This window comes from Oncorhynchus mykiss, chromosome 12, assembly GCF_013265735.2.
Source record: "Oncorhynchus mykiss isolate Arlee chromosome 12, USDA_OmykA_1.1, whole genome shotgun sequence".
Taxonomy (NCBI): domain Eukaryota; kingdom Metazoa; phylum Chordata; class Actinopteri; order Salmoniformes; family Salmonidae; genus Oncorhynchus; species Oncorhynchus mykiss.
In genome coordinates this window covers 68,495,065-68,518,656 of record NC_048576.1, presented here as the reverse complement: position 1 = coordinate 68,518,656, position 23,592 = coordinate 68,495,065, and the positions used below count along the sequence as shown (strand labels likewise).

The window sequence follows — 23,592 nt, the reverse complement described above, 5'->3', positions numbered from 1 at the left end:
CCATAAGAGTTCTACCTGGAACCAAAAATAATTATTCAAATGAGTTCGAAGAACCCTTTTAGCTTCTAGATAGCACCTTTTGTGTCGTGTCCTTTCAGTAGGCTATATTACAATGCCTCAACATTTAGCCTTAACTGATAATTCACATATATTTGAAACCATAAAGTTATAAATGTCATGGTCCAGGAACCATATTTATGTTGAAAAATTGGGTTGATATTGCTAGAAGCAAACAAATGCCACGTGTTGTGATGGACATGTTATCTGATCAGATACAGCCATAAAATCCCCCCAACGGGAACATTATCCTACAGTTATAGCTAAAGACGTAAATGCAATTTTGTATTTATTTAAGCTTAATTGTCCATTTGTATAAACAAGTCCTGTATGAAAAATGTGGCAGGCTTCAATTTATCAAACCGTTTCCTTCGGGATGGGGACATTAGTCGTCATCCAATTTGTCGTCATCGGACTTTTACTTGTCAACACTGGCCAAATGTGAGTGTTGGTTGAATAGTTAAAATACCGTAATATAAAAGCATTAATACATTCATCACCATCAGACAATGCCAAAAATACCACAGGCCTAGGTCTTGGGCGCGCTTGCCTTATCTACTTTCCCTGAGAGTCCTAAGAGGACACTCGGGACTGTCAGTGACCGAGCTTGTTGGAGGGAGGCAGCAGGGCCCGCCCACGAGGAGGGACTAAGCATTTAATACTGCTGAGACCTCTAAACGGGCTCAAAGAGAGACCCACCTGTGGCAGACACTGTCCGGCACGAAGGGAATAAGTTACTGCGTCTCCAGCAAGACCGTTACCGGACACAAACCTTGTTGTTGTTCATCTTGATTATCTGAACTCGGACGAACCGTTATACACAGGGTGAACATGACATTATTTTGTCATCAACTTTTCATCCTCCTATGGATTGTTGTCACAGGTAAGCTTGATTTAAATGTTTTCTAGGATAATGTCTTGTTGTTGAAACGCCCGTGTACGCATGGATCATTCGGTGGAATATTGTTCAAAATACACTTCTCAAAGCAGGTGCCATTTCGTGTGGGATATACAAGGAAAATCCAGAGCTCTGTGGGGTATTTAAATCAATCTCCAAACGTTGCCCATTTTTGCCTATGCATTGCAATAGGCTATGTTTGTTCCCATAAATTTGCAATGTCACCGGAATAACGATGTAATAACATTAAAGCTGCCAAGTGGATAGCAATGCAGTGTATAGACTCAAACTAGGCTATATTTACCATCACTAGCCTACCCTAGATCCACTTAAGCTACATTTTCAAATACACTACATGACCAAAAATATGTGGACACCTGTTTGTCAAACATCTCATTACAAAGTCATGGGCATTAATACGGAGTTGGTCCCCCCTTTGCTGCTATAACAGCCGCCACTCTTTTGGGAAGGCTTTCCACTAGATTTAGGAACATTGCTGCGGGGACTTGCTTCCATTCAGCCACAAGAGCATTAGTGAGGTCGGGCACTGATGTTGGGCAATTAGGCCTGGCTCTCAGTCGGTGTTCCAATTCAGCCCAAAGGTGTTCAATGGGGTTGAGGTCAGGGTTCTGTGCAGGCCAATCAAGTACTTCCACACAGATCTCGACAAACCATTTCTGTATGGACCTCGCTTTGTGCCCAGGGGCATTGTCATGCTGAAACAGGAAAAGTCCTTTCCCAAACTGTTGCCACAAAGTTGGAAGCACAGCATCGTCTAGAATGTCATTGTATGCTGTAGCTGGAACTAAGGGACCTAGTCCGAACCATGAAAAACAGCCCCAGACCATCATTCCTCTTCCACCAAACTTTACAGTTGGCACTATGCATTGGGACAGGTAGCATTTTCCTGGCATCCGCCAAACCCAGATTCGTCTGTCGGAATGCCAGATGGTGAAGCGTGATTCATCACTCCAGAGAATGTGTTTCCACTGCTCCAGAGTCCAATGGCGGTGAGCTTTACGCCACATCAACCGACAATTGGCATTGTGTATTGTGATCTTAGGCTTGTGTGCGGCTGCTTGGCCATGGAAACCCATTTCATGAACCTCCCAACGAACAGTTCTTGTGCTGACGTTGCTTCCAGAGGCAGTTTCGAATTCGGTTGTGAGTGCTGCAAACGAGGACAAACAATTGTTACGTGCTATGCGCTTTAGCACTCGGCAGTCCCGTTCTGTGAGCTTGTGTGGCCTACCACTTCGAGGCTCAGCCGTTGTTGCTCCTAGATGTTTCCACTTCACAATAACAGCACTTACAGTTGACCGGGGGAGCTCTAGCAGGGCAAATATTTGACTAACTGATTTGTTGGAAAGGTGGCATCCTATGATGGTGCCACGTTGAAAGTCACTGAGCTCTTCAGTAAGGCCATTCAACTGCCAATGTTTGTCTATGAAGATTGCATGGCTGTGTGCTCGATTTTATACACCTGTCATCAACGGGTGTGGCTGAAATAGCCGAATTTGAAGGGGTGTCATCATACTTTTGTATATATAGTGTGTGTTTTTCTATCCATTATTATGTAAGGTAATAAACCATTATTTAAGGCTCTGATGGATCTCTTTTCATATGTGCAGTACTAATACTTCAAAACTAGTGGCTATCTTAGACTCTTAGCAGGGGGTTCCCCAAAACTCTCCAAATAGAAGCCAAGACTTACTGAAGACTGAGTCATTGGTTCCACTGCTCTCTGGCAGGTTGTGACACACATCTTAACCATTCAAAGAAGTGTAGCTCTTTCTGTACTCTCTCTTCTATACTCTTTTAGCCTGCAACACTGGTGAAGTCTACTGTGGAATCTTAATGAGCCTATAGGCTCAGCCATGCTGCTCCTTAGCCCTGCTGCCTTGTACAGGAAGTTGATTCTATTGGTCGCAGTCTCTTAATTAGGGCTGCTATGGGGTTGCTTCATCACGTTGCCAACTATAGCAGGGATGGGCAACTGGCGGCCCACGTGCCCGCTGTTTTTGGCCCACGGATCAATTATTATAACATTTTTTAGGACCCGAGTCGAGATCTCAATGTACTGTTGCGAGTTAAAATAGTAGAATACACTAGGTGCAATTTAGAAATTTGCTTGTGCATCATTGTACATATTCTTTATCCCCTTACACTGTGTATAAGACAGTAGTTTTGGAATTGTTAGTTAGATTACTTGTTGGTTATTACTGCATTGTCGGAACTAGAAGCACAAGCATTTAGCTCCACTCCCTTTAACATCTGCTAACCATGTGTATGTGACAAATAACATTTGATTTGATTTGAGCAGTTTTTCTCTTATGTTAAGTCTGTCACTGACAGTCACTCAAATAGCCAATGTCAGCTAAAAAAAATGTAGATTGGTAAAAATGTCATGGTCGTATTTCCAACCAGGGGACCCCCATTGATTTTGTTAGTCACTCTCACTCAGATATCATATTAAAAAACAGCAAACATTTCTCTCCCCCTATGGCAAAATGTGCAGAATTGCAGGAAATAAGCTGTAAAACTGCTCATTTGTTCCTTTGCAAAATGAGTGGAATTGAATTAAACTTTTAGAACATTGTAAAATCTTCTCTCTGCCCAATGGCAAAATCGCTTAGGGCCCCCAAAAGGCTAGTGCCTCATGATGAGTTCAGATTTTGTGGCCCTCACCCCCATCAAAGTTGCCTATCCCTGCCCTATAGGGAAGGCCATATTTCAGGTCAAAAGTTACCATCAGAGCCCTGAGAGGAGCCACTGTCATGTGGCTCAGTCCTTGCTGGTCCCTGGTCCCTGCAGGCTGTGTTTATAGTTCGCTCACTTGTTATGCGTTTAAGAACTCTGTAACTCAGGGAGAGAGCTTGGCTCTGAACTGAAGGAGGCTTGTACGAGAAGTGTGTGTGTGTGTGTGTGTGTGTGTGTGTGTGTAGTAAAATGATACACATGAAGGACCTCCTGAGGGTCGATCACCTCTTCCTCTGAGTCTGGCGCCATGGACGCCCATCGTCCAGCGTGTGTCCCCGATAAGAAAGAGCATGTTCAGTGTCTCTTCTCCTCCCCTTCTTAACCCTGTCTCTTTCCTCTTTGACCACATACATTCTTCATGTCGGCAGCTTCATAGTTTGGTGGTTAGTCATGATATTATATGTGCAGAGCAGGGAGGGTCTATACAGGAGGTAATGGATGGGGCGGACAGAGCGAGCAGACACACACACACACATTCATCAGTCCTCCCTTTTAAGTGTGATGAAGCCCAGATATCAACGAGTGGTCACTATACCGAGGTCAGGATAAATAGGGTACGGTGAGTGTGACACGGGTTTGGTAGTGTCTCCTTTCTCCTCACTATACCGCCTAGCCTTTACCCACAATCTCTCTCTCTCTCTCTGCCTGCACTCCCCTTTTCATTGACACTCTTGCTTCTTCTTTCTTTCTTCCATCTTGTCTTTCATCTTATCACCTCTCTCCCCTCCCTATCGCTGAGTTGGATTAGGGGCTGTAAATCTCACTCTGTAATTGGAAAGCATGTGCTGGCCGAGCTTTAATAGGATATGATATGTGCTCAGAGCAGAGGCCCAGTGAGCGAGGAGCGCTAGCTGCTCCAGGGAACCATCTGTTACCTACAGATAGTCAAGGCTGGACGAGCCCTCTGTGCTGATATAGGATATAGGGAGGGGGACGTAGACACACAAACTCACCTCCCCTTAAGTCTTACAACTAGGGCAAGCCACGGGTCAAGCTGAAGGTAGAGAGGTCACAGAGAGAGAGACCAAGGGAGATAAGCATGTAAATAAATCAACTGAGGTAATGATGAAGAAAAAGGCAAGGGAATAAACAATGACTGCAACTTAAATCTTCTGATCTTTCCCTAGTAGAGAAAGTAGGACTGTGCTCTGTGTCCTTCCGTGCCACCCATAGTGATGAGTCCTGCTGTGGGGCCCGGTGTTGACAAATCAGTACAAGACCCTCTAGCTGTGCGACTGCCTTTCTTCTGTCAGTGTGTGTGTCTTTGTGCCTGTGAGTGATGTGTGTGTGTGTGTGTGTGTGTGTACATGTGTGTGTGTGTCAAGCAGGCCCTACCCCAGGCAGACGATGGCCAGTACAGCTACCATCTAGCCAAACAGGACATTTCTCCTTCTCCTCCAGGCATTGTGAACAAATTGAGCAATCTCAAACACACCCTGTCTGAAACAACATTCAAGCCTCTGCTCATCCCGTAACCCGGGTGTATCCCGGTTATTTAAGCAATATCGCCCGAGGAGGTGTGGTAAATGGCCAATATACCGCGGCTAAGGGCTGTTCATACGCATCGCGGAGTGCCTGGACACAGCCCGTAGCCGTGTTATATTGGCCATATACTACAAACCCCTGAGGTGCTTTATTACTATTATAAACTGTTTACCAGCGTAATTAGAGCAGTAAAAATAAATGTGTTGTCATACCCGTGATATATGGTCTGATATACCACAGCCAATCAGCATTCAGGGCTCTAACCCCCCACTTTATAATTCTGTATTAGTATTGTACTGTTAGACATTTACTGCACTGTTGGACCGTGGAACAAAAGCATTTAGCTGCGCCGGCTTTAGCATCTGCTAATATGTGTACACGACAAATAAACTTTGATTTGAGAGCAGTGTGAAATTGTCTTTCGGGAATTAGGAAACCTGTTAATTCCTTAGATGTAATCTCACAGACAAATAATGCAAGACCTTTAGGGAAAGGGGATACCTCATTCCTCATTTAACCCAACCCCTCTGAATCAGAGAGGTGCGGAGGGCTGCCTTAATCGACATCCACATCGTTGGCACCCGGGGAACAGTGGGTTAACTGTCTAGCCCAGGGGCAGAACGACAGATTTTTTACCTTGTCAGCTCAGGGATTCAATCCTGCAACCTTTTGGTTACTGGCCCAACGCTCCTACCCGCCAGGCTACCTGCTTTACCCAGTTATGACAATGCCTGTCTATTGTCCTGTTGATTTGAAGAGTGTAAGATGCCTTATACGCTGTCACAAGTGACTTTCCCATGAGAAACTATGCACAGACTTCACCGTCATGATATTGGATGAAGGCAGGGAGATATGGCCATTCTCATTCCTTCCATTGACCATGGACATGTTCAGCTTGATTAGACTAATTAGGAATCTGTCCCCCAAGCAGCTTGTATTACTATGTGAGGGATCATTGTCACAGAGAGAGAGTGCTGCGGCATCAGCAACCTTAATAATAATAATGCATGGTACTTATATACCGCTTTTCAAGGACCCAAAGTGGCTTCACAAACGCCAGACTAAGCAGAAGGACGGAGAAACACGATGGTTCAATAGAAGGTTTATATCCCCCATATCCGAGGGACGAGGTTTTCAGGAAGGCCTATTACCCGGATGAGGCACCTCTTCAGTGTGAGAGAGAGGAGAGAGTGATTGAAAGAGAATAGCAGACACAGGGATATGGCAGTGGTTGGTCTGTAAGAGGTGAAAATGAAAGCTCCTCATCTCCGTGAGATACGGTCACCTCTGGTGAACTGGCGTCGGCTGCCCTGCTTTGATGTGGCAGCCGTGGTAACAGAGACATGGACAGGGCCCAAAGGACAGAGAGACTCACTACACCAGGGGAAGTTGAAGGAAACTGACCTGCTTGCTGCTACTGTGTGTGTGTGTGTGTGTGTGTGTGTGTGTGTGTGTGTGTGTGTGTGTGTGTGTGTGTGTGTGTGTGTGTGTGTGTTTGATGTAAGAAGGGGAACATTCCCTACAAGCATTGGTCCTACAGGTCATAAAGCAGTATGTTAGAAATGTCCACCTCATTAGCCGGCTCGGAGGCCTGTACTTGGGACTTCTAATTAGCATGGACTGAAGTCCTGCATTACTAGTCCTATGTCATGTACATGTTGTTATTTTGCATGTTATGTTCTGAGATGTCATACATGCTATTACACCCCCTATCGATTCAGAGTGTTTGATATGTCATTTGTGAGCACTGTCAGTAACTGTTATTCCTATTAGCATTTGTAAACAGTGAACTGCATGGACAGACAGACTAGACTACACTAATCAACTCTGAAGGGACGTCACATTACTGTGATGGCGCTAATTAGAAAATCCTTTCGTTATCAGTCTCTGTGGGGTCAGTCACTAACCCGATGGCCCATATTTCTTTCTTTCTCTCTCTCTCTCTCTCTCTCTCTCTTTCTTTGTTTCTTTCTTTCTCCGTTTTTCCGTGAGCATTCCGTAATCAGGTCTTTGTTTCTCACAGTGCTGGTAGATGTGATAAAAACTATTTCAGGAACGCACTTCCCTAATCCCCACCCGTAAGCTGGCCATGTTTCCGTGGAAACTCCAAGTGACTGAAAGTGTCTACTGGAGGCAGGTTTCCGGAACCGCCATGACTCCTCCTGTCTATTTAAACCCTTTCTTCCCTCCCCGAGCACTGTCATCTGCAGACTCCAGACTCGGATTACGTCCCAAATGACACCCTTAATCCCTGTGTAGTGTACTACTTTTGACCAGAGGCACTATGCAAGGAGTGCACTATGTAGGGAATAGGATGCAATTTGGGACACGTATTATCTTGAAGTACATTACCGAGTAGAGTCTGTGGGGGTTGGGGTCGAGGGGGCAACAGGTAGCAAGGTAATTGTTTATCTGGCAGTCGGTTGAGTTCATAAAGGGGCAGTTCACAGGAGTACCATTGTGCCACATGAAAAGAAAGCCTGGGATGACAGATGAGCGTCATCGGCGTGGAGTCTCTCAGTCTCGCTCTCCTCTCTCCCCCACCCTGTCTCTTTGTCTCTCTCCCTCAGTGATTTGTAGTGTGGCCATCAGAACTTTGACAGCTGGCAACGGACACACTCCCACACTGCTTAGCGGTGGCATGCGAGTCCCTCAGCCTCCGCTCGATGCTGTTCCCTTTTCTTCCTGTGTGGGAAGGGGAGGTTGAGGGTGTGGCTGGGTGACAGACTGTGACCTTATTTTTATTATTTCTGTTTGAGTCTGTCGATGTTTACTTCACTGTGTGTGTGACGTGCAGTATGACCCTGGGAGTGACACTGTATGACACTAATGTATACACTGTTGCAGTGACTTGATGTGAATCTGGTCCAACCCAATCTGGACCATTTTGTCTATGTTATAAGTCAAGTTTGATTTGCAGTGCATTTCACACGTCTCAATACACTTTACAAAAAAATATGAGCTCTTCCTGAGTGTGTGGTCCCCTATATGGTGAAGTTCAATAGGTGTCCTTTGACCCCTGGGTGGTCTGATTTAACCCCGTTATCTCATTGTGTCTTCCTGAGATTATCTGGCTGTAACACTAGGTTAATACCTAAAAGAGGGCTTCTGACTGTCCTGCAATATACCGTTTACATAATCTACACTATACTGTACCCTACCTGTACAGTGTCTCTTCTGGTTTGATATGCTTTGATCAACATTAGCAGTAGTTCCTGGTAATACGTTAGTGAAGATAACGATTCAAATGAGTGGTAGTGTGACTACGTGCCAGTCCTGTTTAAGTTTAAAAAAAAGTTAAAGTGGAACTTTAAAGGAAATAGCAGTCAGAGGAGGCTGGTGGGGGGAGCTATAGGAGGACAGGGCTCATTGGAATGGCTGGAATGGAATTGCTGGAACAGAGTCTAACATGTGGCCTCCGTATGTTTGATGTATTTGATACCGTTCCATTTAGTCCATTCCAGCTATTACAATGAGCCGTCCTCCTATAGCTCCCCCCACCAGCCCCCTCTGATAGCAGGGATATTTCAAACCCACACAGAACTTCCCCTTGCGAGTTGTTTAATTCCGCACCAGTTTAGTTTTATGTTGCTTATGAAACTACAGCAACTATGATGACGTGTATACTGAAGTAATAATACACAGAGAAGCATCAATGTTGCAGTTGTTAATATGCACATCATGACCGAGTACAATTCGTATAGTTTTTTTGACTTGGTCCCCCTCTATGGTCATGCTTCTCCCTCTGTGGTCATTCCACCCCCTCAGTCTGTACTCTGCCTCCACACCAATGTACATGTATTTAGTCATCACTGCCACAGTTGTCATTTATGTATATTTCTACTAAGATTTTTTTATTTTTTTTAGGACCGTTTTCATTATTTTTATTTCACTTAGTTCTGCATGTTGGAACTCAAAGCCTAACATCTTCACTGAACCCTGCAATCACACCTGCAACCCTGTACATGTGACTATTACTGTAAACTCTCTGAATCTGAATCAGCCGTGGTGGAAGGATTGTACAGAGGGACACAATCCTCAGATTACTTTGTAAGACACAGGATAGCCTCTGTGTGCGCGTTTGATGAAAACCTGTGTGTGTGTGTGTGCATGCCTACATATGTGCATGTGAGTGTGTCAGGCCTGATATTCTTGCCTGGGGTCCGGAGCCTCCTGAGTCCAGTGACAGGTAGGCAGGGGGTATTTTAGGACGAAGTCAAGGCTCCCCAGTAGCGATGTCTACTCATGTTCATGTCGACCTGTCTGGGAAGGGATCTTCAATTTTACAACATGGCCACACTCTCATGGTGTATGGTATACCCACATCATGCACAAAACGTGTCAGGATATAGCAGAATGACTCCAGCCGTAGAGAGCCGACTCTGTGATCCAAGCCAGTCTGTCTGATGTGGATCTAAATGAGACGTCAGTGATTGTTTTCAAGTGAGGTTAAACTTTTCCAGGACGGAAGCATTTGAATGAGAGGGGTGGGGGAACTGTGGAAAGGTCATCACAAACACGCACGCACAACCACACACACACCATTGTGTTGTAGTTTTGTCATTGTTGCAGTGCTGACAGAGAGAAGTGATCAGATAACTGTCATTGCTTTAACTCACCAGCCGATACTCACCTCTCCCTCGGTTTCCACTCTGTTGCCTTGGATATCATGGTGTTCAGTGTATGGCTGTTTGCATGGCAGCAGTATTGGGGATGTGGCTAGATTTACTATTGGTGTTCTTAGAAAGTGTTGTATAGTGCGTAGTCTGATTTTCCATCCAGTATAATTTTGGTATCGGTTTGTTGTTGATTTGACATTCAGTCTATTCTCAACTGTTCTCAATAGTTATCAAACTCTTCTCACCTCGTGTCACAACAGATGTGTAACGGTTGTTGGTGGAAGAAGGTGAGGACCAAGGTGCAGCGTGGTACGTGTCCATGATTTTTATTAGAACCGAACACTAGAACAAAAATGATCAAACCGGCACAAACGAAACAGCTCTATCTGGTGCAGCCACACAAAACAGAAAACAACTACCCAAAAAACACAGGTGGGGAAAAAGCTACCTAAGTATGATTCTCAATCAGAGACAACGATAGACAGCTGCCTCTGATTGAGAACCACACGCGCCAAACAACAAAGAAATACAAAACATAGAAACTGAACATAGAATGCCCGCCCTAGTCACACCCTGGCCGTGACAAGATGTTTGTAGCTCATGACTTAGAACAGGGGTTCTTAAACTTTTACAGCCTGGAACCCAAATTAGACATTTCGTGATCAGTCATTTCAAATGTTGCCATGGGGCGTAGAGAGAATTGAACGGTTTTAAAGCATGTTTTCTGCAATTCTACGAATCATGCCATGGGGCGAGGAGGACATTTAGCAGGACATTTCATACAATTCTGCTCATTTTACAATGGGGCAGAGAGAAAAACATTTAAGTTTTACAGCTAATTCCCTGCAATTCCACCCACTTTGGGTCGCGACCCCTACTTTAAGAAAGGCTGACTTAGAGGGTGCAAAATCAAGTGGCATTTAACCGACACCTCAGAGCTACCAATGGGCCTGACGGAGGGAAAGGTCTGTGTGTTGGATGGAGAATAGCAGGAAGTAGTGGGCTACTGCCTACTGTATGTAGATGCTAAATTAGGCTTTGACTTCCCAGTAGTTGTGTTGTGGGGCAGGGCCTGATTTCTGTCACCACCATCTGCTTAAACACCCATTTACACATTACACTACTGTAAATGTTTGCGCTTGGCATTGGTCATTTTTGATAGGTAGGCTATTGGCCTGCCTTGTCCAGGATCACACTGGATGATCTATGCTCAGCCTGCTCTTTGTTCAGGTTGCCAGGGAGATTTCTTATGTTTGGAATCTGTGTGTTTTTTTTGTTGTTCCAGTACAATGGACCATAGATTAGGTTTCCAGGTTTTAGTTAGCAACCACATTGCTAGGCTTCATTATTGTGTATTTATCCGGTTTCTGCTAAGACGCTGGTCTGAAGACAACACATTCTGTCAGGCATGTCTGCATCGCCAAGGCCCACTGGCAAATCTATGCGAAGGAATCTAACCAATGGGCAGAATGTTTTAATTTGGTTACCAAGAGATAAAAGTGTACTGTGACACACTGTGGTGATACACCCAGAATGTACAGTATGAAGGGGGAAGGCTCTTACTCATAGCTATGTCTTCATATCATCATTGTGGCGGCAGGGTGGCCTAGTGGTTTGAGCGTTGGGCTAGTAACCGAAAGGTTGCAGGTTTGAATCCCCCAGCTGACAAGGTACAAATCTGTCATTCTGCCCCTGAACAAGGCAGTTAACCCACTGTTCCTAGGCTGTCATTGAAAATAAGAATTTGTTCTTAACTGACTTGCCTAGTTAAATAAAGGTAATAAAAATAATCATATATCAATAGAGGGATGGGCATAACTGACAGAAATCTCATTATAAGAACATACAGTTGACTTCTTGTGTCTTGCACTGTGAATAAAAGGGGATAATTAAATCTAGTGTTTTCTCATTAGTCTTTGTTGGGTTTAATGTCTCGGAATCAACTAAAACCCTCGGGGCTATCTTCTTTCATTCTTAAAGTGTACACGAGCTACTAACAGAGTGATGCAGTACTGTTAACTGCATCTCTGTTTTGCGTCATTGGTCCCACACTGTTCTAGTTTCGGGAGACGTTTTCTGGTTTCGGTCACCTCGCCTTGTTATCATCATAACCAATAAAATCTATATTACGTCAGCTCTGATCATAAAAGCCTTTCTCTCAGTCCACCACCCATCATATCAGATAACTCTGTATTTATTCAATCCACTCCCTCATACCGTATGTGTGGGTAAAGGGGTGTGCGTGTCTGTCTGTGTTTGTGTGTGTATGTGGTGAAAGAGTCTGTATGGATACAAGTGTGTTCTCTATCTCAAATACGGATGGCCATTAAGTTCGGCCTTGACAGGTGTGTGTGTGTGTGTGCTCTTTGGTCATTTTTCATCTGTAAAAGGGTTTTGGTTACCATGAGACAGAGCCGTTAGGTCACACGAGGCAATGTACACTCTGGCGTGTACTGTGTGTTCCTGGAAAATAATTGAATCGCACACAGAATCAGATATTAGTCTTTGTTTCCCCCCCTACTTCCTCCTGCATCTCTGCTGCCTGGTACGGTAGGAGCAACGCAGGGCTTGCCATCTGCCATCTGCCTAAGTCGCATCCCAAATGGCACCCTATATTGACCAGAGCCAAAAGTAGTGCACTGTGTAGGGAATGAGGTGCCATTTGGGATGGGGCCCCTGTTGTGCGTGTGTTCCCTCTCTGCTCTAGCTGGAGGAGGAAATAGAAAGGTTGAGCGTATTCAGCCAACGCATACAGATGAGGACCCAGCTCCGCGGCTCGGGGTAAACAGGCCGAGGCAGTATTCTATCAAAGGCCTCCTGCTGGGTGTGCCGCTCCTCAAGCTGCTGTGAAGCTGCCAAACACATAGAGACCAGAGCAGATTGGGTTTAACAGCACCGTGGACAGGCATCACCACAACACGCTAAGATCAATGTGACGCCGAGTCCTCTTTGAAGAGACTGGCAATAAACTTGACCAGACACCACACTGACATTACGCAGTGAGTGGCGTTCGAGGTACGTCAGCAAGCGGACGACCGCGTACTTGTCTTTTGTCACGCGTATGACGCGATGCAGCATTTCTACGTCTCTGTGACACAACCGGAGTGGTGAGCTCAGCTAAAGCTAAAGCAAATGTCGCAATGACTATTCACCACTCAGCTCCAACACTGAACACTTTTGGTGTTTAGATTCCTGTGCTTTTGCAGATCGCCCAAGTGGTATTGGAACGCATGCTGTCAATCAGGGCCATTCCATTTATTTTCTGGAGGGCCCAAACACCTCAGATATTCTGTTTCTACCTGGTAGTTAAATTCACCCATCAGTCTCGGTCATCCCTGATTATAGGGGGGGGACATGCACACCAGAGGAGTAACTGGCCAAGGTTTAAGACTTCTGGTTAAGACCACAGGCTTTGACTCCCTAACCTTTGACCTTAACATAACAGGTCTGTTTCAGTATTGCAGGTTTGGGGTGTTTTGCAAAGTGTGTTTGGGGCACATGAAGCTGAGCTCATGACTTACTGTATGTTTGTAGTGTTGTCTTTTTCTTTAGGGGGGGAGCCCAACACCCAGACTCCTGGCACACACGGCAGTCCTGGGCCCACAGATACATCCATGACCCCAGGAGACAGATCCACCACCCTCTTATCAACAACGACCCCAGTCTCCACTGAACCCAGCTCCGCCACCACAGACCGAGCCACCACCACCCAGGACCCCTCAACTGTCCACCCTAGCACTGATGGCACCTTACCCACAACAGCAGCCGTCTCTAAAACTAAAGAGGTCTCTACTACGACAGACCTGACCTCAACGTCTGATACGACAGAGTCTACGGGAGTAGTCGGCACCACAGCGACAGAAACAAGAACTATCCCGTCGGTCAGCACAGCAGAGATAACTTCCTCCCACAAGACCTCAGCGTACACTGTCACATCCCTTGAGTCGACGGAAAAAGACAGTCAATCTACAGACAGTGGCATGACAACACCCACCACCACACCTGCCCTTAGCAGAGGGGTCTCTCCGTCTACCACGGAACATGCCGGAGCCTCCTCCTCTGTCACCACGGAGACAGGCCGTACCTCAAACACAACTCCAGACATTGTCCCAACCAGCAGTACCAAAGAGCCAGGCACACATGAAACAACAGCTATCAATACAGCTACCACAAATACAGGTACCAAAGACAGTGAGACCACAGGTACAGGGATCACAAAGTCCACCATCCCACCAACTGGTCAGACCTCTCTGTCTTCAACACGCCCCTCCTCCACTACAAAGGGCCTTGAGACCTCTCTCTCAGTAACAGAGGGTGGTACCCTGTCTTCAACACGCCCCTCCTCCACTACAAAGGGCCCTGAGACCTCTCTCCCAGTAACAGAGGGTGGTACCCTGTCTTCAACACGCCCCTCCTCTACTACAAAGGGCCCTGAGACCTCTCTCCCAGTATCACATAGTACCTCGCCCTCTACCTCAACCACCGCCAATACAGAGGCCTCCCAGGTCCCCACTACAAAGGGCCCTGAGACCTCTATCCCAGTGACCGATGGCGCCACGTCCTCAACCCCCACAGCTACCATTACAGGGAGCCCTCATACAGACAAAACCACTGGAACACAGGGGACTACCGATTCTACAACCACAGCTGACACTCCAGCCTTGCCCCCCACCTCCGGCTCTTCCTCCAGCCCACCCTCTCCAGGCTCAACCCAAACCCCCGGCAGCAGCACTGAGGCCCCCATAGACACCTCCACCACCACCCCTGCCACCTCACCCACCATCACACCTACAGGAGGTATGTTTTAAAATGGAATTGTCCGTGTCTGATGTTGTAAACATGATTGTGTCTGTGTTGTGTCTGAAGGAGGACTAAATACAATGCAGCAAACTGATTCAAAACAAAGATATTATCTTCACTGTGAGATGTTAATCAATGTTGAAACTTCCTATCTAATTTCATCTTTGTTTGTCTTCTTTCCTACTTCTTCTTTTTTTTTTTTACCACAGAAACCTCTGAACAACCAACTAGCAAAACTAGTGAGAGCCCACTTCCTCCTTTCCACACCTCCACCTCCCCTACCGGTGGAATCACCACCCAGCCAGAGTCAGCCATCACTGCTACCACATCCCTGCCTCCACCCATCTCCATAGTGTGTCCCTCCACTCCCTGTCCGTACGATAGCATCTGTCTCAATGGCACCTGCCAGTGTGTGTCTGGGACCTTCCTCTTAGAGGGCCGCTGTGTACAAGGTCAGTGCTAGTTGTTGGTGTTATAATGAAGACAATGATGGTGCTGATGCTGAGGATGATGCGGATGGTGGCGGTGGGGATGATGATGGTGATGATGATGAAAATATTAGTATTGATGACGACTCCTTTTTTTTGACTCCTTTTTCCCCCCCTTCATTTTCAGCCCAAGTGTTCTCTGGAGACCTGCATCTCAACCAGACATTTCAGGATGAAATGAGCAACCGGTCATCAGTCATATTTCAGCAAACAGCAGCCAGGATCTCAGAGGCAGTAGGTCCCTGAGTCACAAAGCCCAGTAGTTAGTGTGTTGTCCTCTCAGAGCTACAGAGTGGGACAATAATCCTCTCTTATCTTCTTTTTAGCTGAGAAGAGCCTTGGAAAACGAGTCTGGATACAGCCAAACTGATGTGGTGCTGCTTAGGTGAGATTCTCTACGCCACATTGTCAAGAATGGTTGATATCCAATGTATATCCCACTGGTGTAATGTCAACAACTTTTCCACGTTGGTTCAGCGTACTTTCATTGAGATAACGTGGAAACAACGTTGATTCAACAAGTGTGTGCCCAGTGGGATTTGTTGTGATGACCAGGACATTGGTTTGACCATAGACCATAGACCACAGCTGGCTTGTAAATGGTGATTACGTATGGTCTTTGTGACCCTACAGGCAAGGCAGTGTGATCGCGACCGTGAACAACGTGTTTAAACTAGGCTCCAGTGCCACCCAGACTTCGACCAATGGCGCTATAGAGAAAGCCATACAAGCCTGTGGCACGACCTGTGGGACTATACTGCAGAGAGCTACATTTACCGGTGGGCACTGTGCAATACTTCTTCAACCTGTGTAGAAGGAGATTCTTACTACCTGAGAGCTTTAACCAGACGTTCTATTCATAGAAAATAATAGATAGATAGGTACTTTATTATACCAGAGGAGAATGTCATGTCAAACAACAGTAGACAGAAATACTGACATTCTCCTACTCTGTAGCCATTAAAAAGTCCCATAAAACATGGAGTACCGTTACATAGTGTCCCTATCCTGACGGGTGTGTCCCTGTCCTTTTCCCAGCCACTGACCTATGTGATCAGGCCCCCCAACCGTGTGATGTCCGCTCTACTACGTGCGAGTACAAAGAAGATGGAGTGACCAGATGCTCCTGTAAGGCTGGCTACATCAACAGCTTCTACTCAAACCAAAGCTGCACAGGTGAGTACAAACCTATCTCCAGTGGTTCCATGCTCATTGAAAGGTCATTCACGATAGGAGTCGGTGTTTTGGTGGAGTCTTTGTGGTTGTACGCACTGAGTGCATTGAAATGTTACACAAGACACACGATAACAGCTTAGCTACTGTATAATGGAGCTGCTGAACACATTCCATTTGATAGAGGGGAAAGATTAAAGGAGACACAGACAGACACAGACCGACTCAGAGCAAGGTCAAGTACACTTGGCTTAGCTTCAGTGTGAGGAAAATGGGAATGTTGCCGTCAAAAGAATGCATTTGCGTGTGTGTGTGTGTGTGTGTGTGTGTGTGTGTGTGTGTGTGTGTGTGAGAGAGAGAGAGACAGAGACAGAGAAATAGAGAGATAGAGATTTTTATTGTTTAATTCACTTTTATTTATTATCTAGTTCACTTGCTTCGGTAATGTTAACATCTTTGGCCAATAAAGCCCTTGAATTAAATTGAATTGAATTGAGAGAGAAAGAGAACACAAATAGACCCCACAGAGCGCCAGGACAGCAACACAAATAGACCCAAACAAATCATGAGAAAACAAAAAGACAATTACTTGACACACTGGAAATATATATATATATATTTAAACAGAGCAAACTGGAGCAAACTATTTGGCCCTTATCAGAGAGTACACCGTGGCAGAATACCTGACCACTGTGACTGACCCAATATTAAGGAAAGCTTTGACTATGTACAGACTCAGTGAGCATAGCCTTGCTATTGGGAAAAGGTGTCTCAAGAGAAGACAGGCTATGGGTACACTTCCCACAAAATGAGGTGGAAACTGAGTTGCACTTCCTAACCTCCTGCCAAATGTATGACCATATTAGAGACACATATTTCCCTCAGAATACACAGATACACAATGAATTCACAAACAAACCAAATGTTGATAGAGTCCCATATCTACTGGGTGAAATACCACAGTGTGCCATCACGGCAGCAAGATGTAAAGATGTGTGACCTGTTGCCACAAGAAAAGGGCAACCAAGTGAAGAACAAACACCATTGTAAATACAACCCATATTTACATTTATTTATTTTCCCTTTTGTACTTTAACTATTTGCACATAATATGGCATATGGAATATCTTAATTCTTTTGGAACTTTTGTGAGTGTAACGTTTACTGTAAATTTGTATTGTTTATTTCACTTTTGTTTATTATCTAGTTCACTTGCTTTGGCAATGTAAACATATGTTTCCCATGCCAATAAAGCCCTTAAATTGAACATTGAAATTGAAATTGAATTTAGACAGAGAGGGAGAGAGAGAGAGAGGGTCAAGTGCTGTGTAGACGTTTCTCCTCTCTGACCCACAGCACACTATGTCTCTTTAATGTATTTGTCTGCAAAGGGGTCGTTGCCCTGGAAACCAGTTGAAGAATCATGGTCGCTATCTGCCGAGCGGGGAAGTTATGGGATGGGGAGAACTACTTAACATAGATGACTCTGCTCCCCACAGCGCCATGTTAAACTACACATACTGTGTAGCCTGTTCCTCAAATCTAAAATTGTACGCACTGATGTTACAACATGTATTAACTTCTCTTAGAAGCAAGTGTTTATTATGTGGCTTATTGAGCAAACATTGGTGAGCTTCACCTGTTCTCTTCTGTGATAGCAGAGCTACAGTACACAGAGTGGCTGTTAAGATCACAGTGTTCCCATGTTAGTTCCGCTCTGTGAAACTGTGACATCACTGTCTCCATAGAGATCCGATAATTCACATGGTTCTGTATGTAATTCAATGGCTGCCTCTCACCTATGTTTCCTCTTTCTCCATAGCCTGTCCCAGTGGTCAAAGGTCAGAGGGAGACGCATGTGTGCCGTGAGTGTTTTAATTTAATATATTTTTGTTTGGTTGAGACAGGCAGAGATCCCCTTTTGATATTGCATTAAAGCATTGTAGATAGCACCAAGTAGATAGCTACTAGCGCCCCCTTGTGCCCTCACTGTGTAATTGCACCAGGAACAACTGTAATCTAAGACAATGTATTGTGGTTAGATATGAAATGTGCATCATGTTTGCTATTATTGTTCTATTCCAGATGCCCGTTTGGCTACGCTGGATTCAACTGCACTGACTGTATGTTGCACTAAAGCTCCTCTTTCCTAACCAAATGGGTCCAGAGATTTGATAAAAGTTAGTATGGTGTTTGTATTTCCCGGTTATCTGAAGTGTGTTCATGTATCTCTCTCTGTGTAGCGGCTCTGTTGGCAGTGGTGGTCATCGCCTGTGTACTGGGGGGAGTCCTTCTCATCATGCTGCTGGCCTTGTTTGCATATTGCTGCTGGTAAGAATATAATACCCTCCTCTCCCTCCACTCCTCTCCCTTCTCTCCTCTCCCCTCCTCTCCTGTTCCTTCTCTCCTCTCCCTTCTCTCCTTTCCCTCCTCCCCCTCCTCTCCTCTCTGTCCTCTCCTCTCCTGTCCCTTCCCTCCTCTCCTCTCCCCTCCTCCTGTTCCTTCTCTCCTGTTCCTTCTCTCCTCTCCTTTCTCTCCTTTCCCTCCTATCCCTTCTTTCCTCTCCCTCTCACTCCTCTCCTCTCAGTCCTCTCCCTTCTTTCCCTCCTCTCCTCGCAGTCCTCTCCCTCTCCCTTCTCTCCTCTCCTGTCCTTTCTCCCCTCTCCCTTCTCTCCTCTCCTTTCTCCCCTCTCCCTTTTCTCATCTACCTTCTCTCCTCTCAGTCCTCTCCCTTCTCTCCTCTCCTGTCCTTTCTCCCCTCTCCCTTTTCTCCTCTACCTTCTCTCCTCTCCCTCCTCTCCTCTCAGTCCTCTCCCTTCTCTCCTCTCCTGTCCTTTCTCCCCTCTCCCTTTTCTCCTCTACCTTCTCTCCGCTCCCTCCTCTCCTCTCAGTCCTCTCCCTTCTCTCCCTCCTCTCCTCTCAGTTCCCTCCCTTCTCTCCTCTCCTGTCCTTTCTCCCCTCTCCCTTCTCTCCTCTCCTGTCCTTTCTCTCCTCTCCCTTTTCTCCTCTACCTTCTCTCCTCTCCCTCCTCTCCTCTCAGTCCTCTCCCTTCTCTCCTCTCCTGTCCTTTCTCCCCTCTCCCTTTTCTCCTCTAACTTCTCTCCTCTACCTTCTCTCCTCTCCCTCCTCTCCTCTCAGTCCTCTCCCTTCTCTCCTGTCCTTTCTCCCCTCTCCCTTTTCTCCTCTACCTTCTCTCCTCTCCCTCCTCTCCTCTCAGTCTTCCCCCTTCTCTCCTCTCCTGTCCTTTCTCTCCTCTCCCTTCTCTCCTCTCCTGTCCTTTCTCCCCTCTCCCTTCTCTCCTCTCCTCTCCTCTCCTCTCCTCTCCTCTCCTCTCCTCTCCTCTCCTCTCCTCTCCTCTCCTCTCCTCTCCTGCCAAGCCCTAACCTCCATTCACACTGCCCCTCATCAGAGGCCTACCACCCTCCTCTAACCATTACTCTGTCAAGTCTTAGCTGCACCCCTGGTTCTACACCGACTCTACAAAATATTGGCGTTATTTCTCTCACCAGAGTGTATCATCAGAGAATCTTACTGATATAGGGCTGTGCATTTACATGGTCCTATCTGTGTGTCTCGGAGGTACCGGTCGCAGTCAGTGAAGAAGCCTTCAGCAGAGTTTAGCAGCCCGTACCCTGTGGAGGACTTCCAGGGCCCCTGGTCCACCACCCAGGGCATCACCCCGATCCCCCGGGCCAGCACCAACTGGGCTTCAGCCCCCATGGAGATGACCGAAGGGGGCAGCACACACCACCTGGTCGACATGAAGCCCCACACCAACGGAGCGGTGAGTCACTTGTGATTAAGCCTGTGTTCTTCTGACCACATGGAGACTTGCTACAAGATACACCTCCTGCTTGTGCATTACCCCAAATTGTAATTGTCCTGTCTGCTTTCCTCTCCCTGCTGTTGTCCTCTGGAAACCTAATGGGCTAACTCAAAGACCTTCTCTGTCTCGTGTAACATATTTAAGGAGTTTTGAGATTTTGTCTCCTTAAATGCTGTGTTGCTCCTTGTTATTTAACCCCTATATTACACCCCAAAATCATATGTAATATTTGATTTACTTTTTTTTTTGTGCCATAACTGTACTTGTCGTAGTGGAGAGTTAATGTTTGCTAGTGTTTATGTTTGCTAGTTAGTTAGCATGTATGTGCTCCCTTCCCTTCCTTGCCTGACTCCCGGTGTGTTGCTTTAGGGATTCCACATCCTGCCTAAACGGGGGAAGAAGGTAAGGTTCTAAGTCTAGTAATGCTTTGCTTTCCCTCTCCTTACTAAGCCTATAACCTCTGCTGATGATTTGACTAAATCTACCATGTCCTTTGACCTGGTGATGGGAAAGACCGAAACTTCATGAACGCTTGGTTCATGAACGCAGTCAATAGCTTCCAGTACCGTATGTGATCCACCATTTGGTTTAGGAGGAAAGTAACTCTTATTAGGTTTCAATAGTCCATCATATACGTTCATGAAGGCTCAGTTTTGACATCTTCATTTCATGTATGTGTGTTTGTGTGTGTGCCTGCATGTGTCTGTGTGTGTGTCTGCGTCTGCGTGTGTGTCTAGCACGATCTCTGACATTCCCGCCTGTCAATGTTTCAGACCGGGTCGTATGACCTGACCTCAGACAGCATGAACACGTTCAAGGGGAAGAACCAGTCTCGCTACTCCTACCTGGTGCAGGGCCACGAGAACCCTTACTTCATACCTGCAGATGACAGGAGACCCGTATGAGAACCTCAGCGACGTCTGGAGGCAAGGGCCCGTATCCACACAGCGTCTCAGAGCAGAAATGCTGATCTAGGATCATTTTTGCCTTCTTAAATCATAATGACTAAAAAGGGGAGACCTGATCCTGGATCAGCAATCCTACTCTTAGATGCTTTGTTAATATTTGCTGTTGAGAGGAGACAAGGACGGGTTAGAGAGAGGAGGGAAGGCTACAGGGAAGATATGGAGGGGGGGGGGGGTGTATCGGACAAAAATGGCTGAAGATCAAATTGAGAAGTCACTGACTTCTAGTAACTCTGGGTATAGGTACATCTTATCACTGTATTTGTGTTGAACTATGTAGAACTGTGTGTATACCTTTTCATCAGGATGTTCGGATAGATGCCATGTACTGTGTAGGGCATCAGTAGTAATTTGTGGTTTTACAGTCCTTCAAGGACTGGAATCCTTCACGGTTTAACGGCACGACTCCAAGGGACTTGACAGCAGGGTTTTAAATATGTTCTTCTTGAATCCATTCTCAAAATCAGCTTTATGATTCACAACGATCTGGGGTCAAACATTCACTGACTTCCCAGGGATTCACTTCAAGAACTGACACCACCAAAGAGGATTGTGAACACTATAGATTCATGTTTTTACTTTTGCAATGTTCCCGTTCATCTGGTCATAGTCTTTATCCTGTTCTGCAATACAAAGACAGGATTCTGAATAATATTTGTAAAAAAAAAAAAAAAAAGTAATATTATGTTTTATTTGTGTCTATTAGGCTGCGTTTTAGACTGGCAGCCCAAATCCTATATTTTTTTTCTCACTAATTGGTATTTTGAAAATCATTTCTGGTTGGTCAAAAGACCAATTAGTGGGAAGAAAAAGGTTGGAATTGGACTGCCTTAAACGCAGCCTTATTGAATGAAGACTGAGCTGAATATAGCTTGTCATAGCCAGTAGGTGTGGCCATTGTTCAGGGACAAGCTTTTCATGTTTTTTCTCTCTACAGTATGCGGGTCCTTTTTATTTATTTTTTATTTTTTATTTCACCTTTATTTAACCAGGTAGGCTAGTTGAGAACACGTTCTCATTTACAACTGCGACCTGGCCAAGATAAAGCAAAGCAGTGTGACACAGACAACGACACAGAGTTACACATGGAATAAACAATAAACAAGCCAATAACACAATAAACAAGTCAATGACACAGTAGAAAAAAAAGAAAGTCTATATGAAGTGTGTGCAAAAGGAGGTAGGCAATAAATAGGCCCTAGGAGTGAATAATTACAATTTAGCAGATTAACACTAAGGTGATAAATGAACAGATGATGATGTGCAAGTAGAGATACTGGTGTGCAAAAGAACAGAAAAATACATTAAAAACAGTATGGGGATGAGGTAGGTAGATTGGGTGGGCTATTTACAGATGGACTATGCACAGCTGCAGCGATCGGTTACAGTTAGTTAAATTACCTGTATGTCTATGTCTTATTGAAGAGATTACTGATAGATTTTATTGATGATGGGTTATTCTGCATTGTAGTGTCTGCGCTCTCATAATCACCGTAGTATTTGAAAGTGATTCATCCCTTGCTAATTGCACTGAATTATGTATTGCGTTTCACTACATGTGATTCGTTTGAGTGGGGGGAATCATAGACACATTCTCAGCGTAGTATTTGAAAGTGATTCATCCCTTGCTAATTGCACTGAACTGTGTATTGCGTTTCACTACATGTGAATCACTTTTGAGTGGGGGGAATCATAGACACATTCTCAGCGTAGTATTTGAAAGTGATTCATCCCTTGCTAATTGCACTGAACTGTGTATTGCGTTTCACTACATGTGAATCACTTTTGAGTGGGGGGAATCATAGACACATTCTCAGCGAGAGCAATTTTATTTGAGTATTTTATACTTTAGGATTGAATGTGTTTTCATGAGGAGAGCTGTGTGAATGAATGGCTGAAGGAGCTGGATCCCTAGTTCAGGGGTTTATACAGTAAAGGGATATTTTGTTTGAGTCTTGTCTGGAGCTGATAGACCTACTCCACAGTCTATTAGTCTGGCCTGGAGCTGATAGACCTACTCTACAGTCTATTAGTCTGGCCTGGAGCTGATAGACCTACTCTACAGTCTATTAGTCTGGCCTGGAGCTGATAGACCTACTCTACAGTCTATTAGTCTGGCCTGGAGCGAAGTAGGCCTACATTTTTTGTTATTAATACCTTCCCTGCTGAAGCTGTCTGCATCTGCAAACGTGCCTGTTTCGATTGGTCTTTTTGAAGAATTAGGAAAATTATGCAAAAGAAAGCTCTCGACAAAGCTTGTTCTCGGATGTGCCAATTACGATGTCTATACAGTTTCCGCAAAAATATGATGTATCTGGAAGTCGTTCATGTGTCTGTGTGTATTTGTGAGTATGTGTGTCATGGAGACAGTGCACTATTTTCTAAATGTACATACAACTTTTGTAAATTAAATGTCTTACTGCAGAGAATGTAAGTGCGATGAAAATAAATACATTTAAACACACAATGTGCCTTTTCCTTATGTTATCATGCAGAAAAATGTTAATAAACATTGGTGGAT

General features: G+C 45.3%; 1 protein-coding gene across 3 annotated transcripts; it reads left to right on the top strand.

The window, feature by feature from the left end:
• Positions 1-731: 731 nt before the first annotated feature.
• On the top strand, positions 732-21,747 carry LOC110538128 (mucin-5AC). 3 transcript variants are annotated; one of them, XM_021624737.2, is made up of 13 exons: positions 732-940; positions 13,372-14,616; positions 14,829-15,071; positions 15,235-15,341; positions 15,434-15,492; positions 15,741-15,886; positions 16,146-16,283; positions 18,103-18,145; positions 18,366-18,403; positions 18,524-18,611; positions 19,860-20,064; positions 20,476-20,508; positions 20,880-21,747. In XM_021624737.2, the coding sequence occupies exons 1-13, from the start codon at positions 889-891 to the stop codon at positions 21,009-21,011; spliced, it is 2,529 nt and encodes an 842-aa protein (XP_021480412.2). In that variant the 5' UTR covers positions 732-888; the 3' UTR covers positions 21,012-21,747. The 3 variants fall into 3 exon arrangements, with proteins under 3 accessions (XP_021480412.2, XP_021480411.2, XP_021480414.2); XM_021624736.2 differs by having other exon boundaries at positions 13,354-14,616; XM_021624739.2 differs by lacking the exon at positions 20,476-20,508 and having other exon boundaries at positions 733-940; positions 13,354-14,616.
• Positions 21,748-23,592: the final 1,845 nt, after the last annotated feature.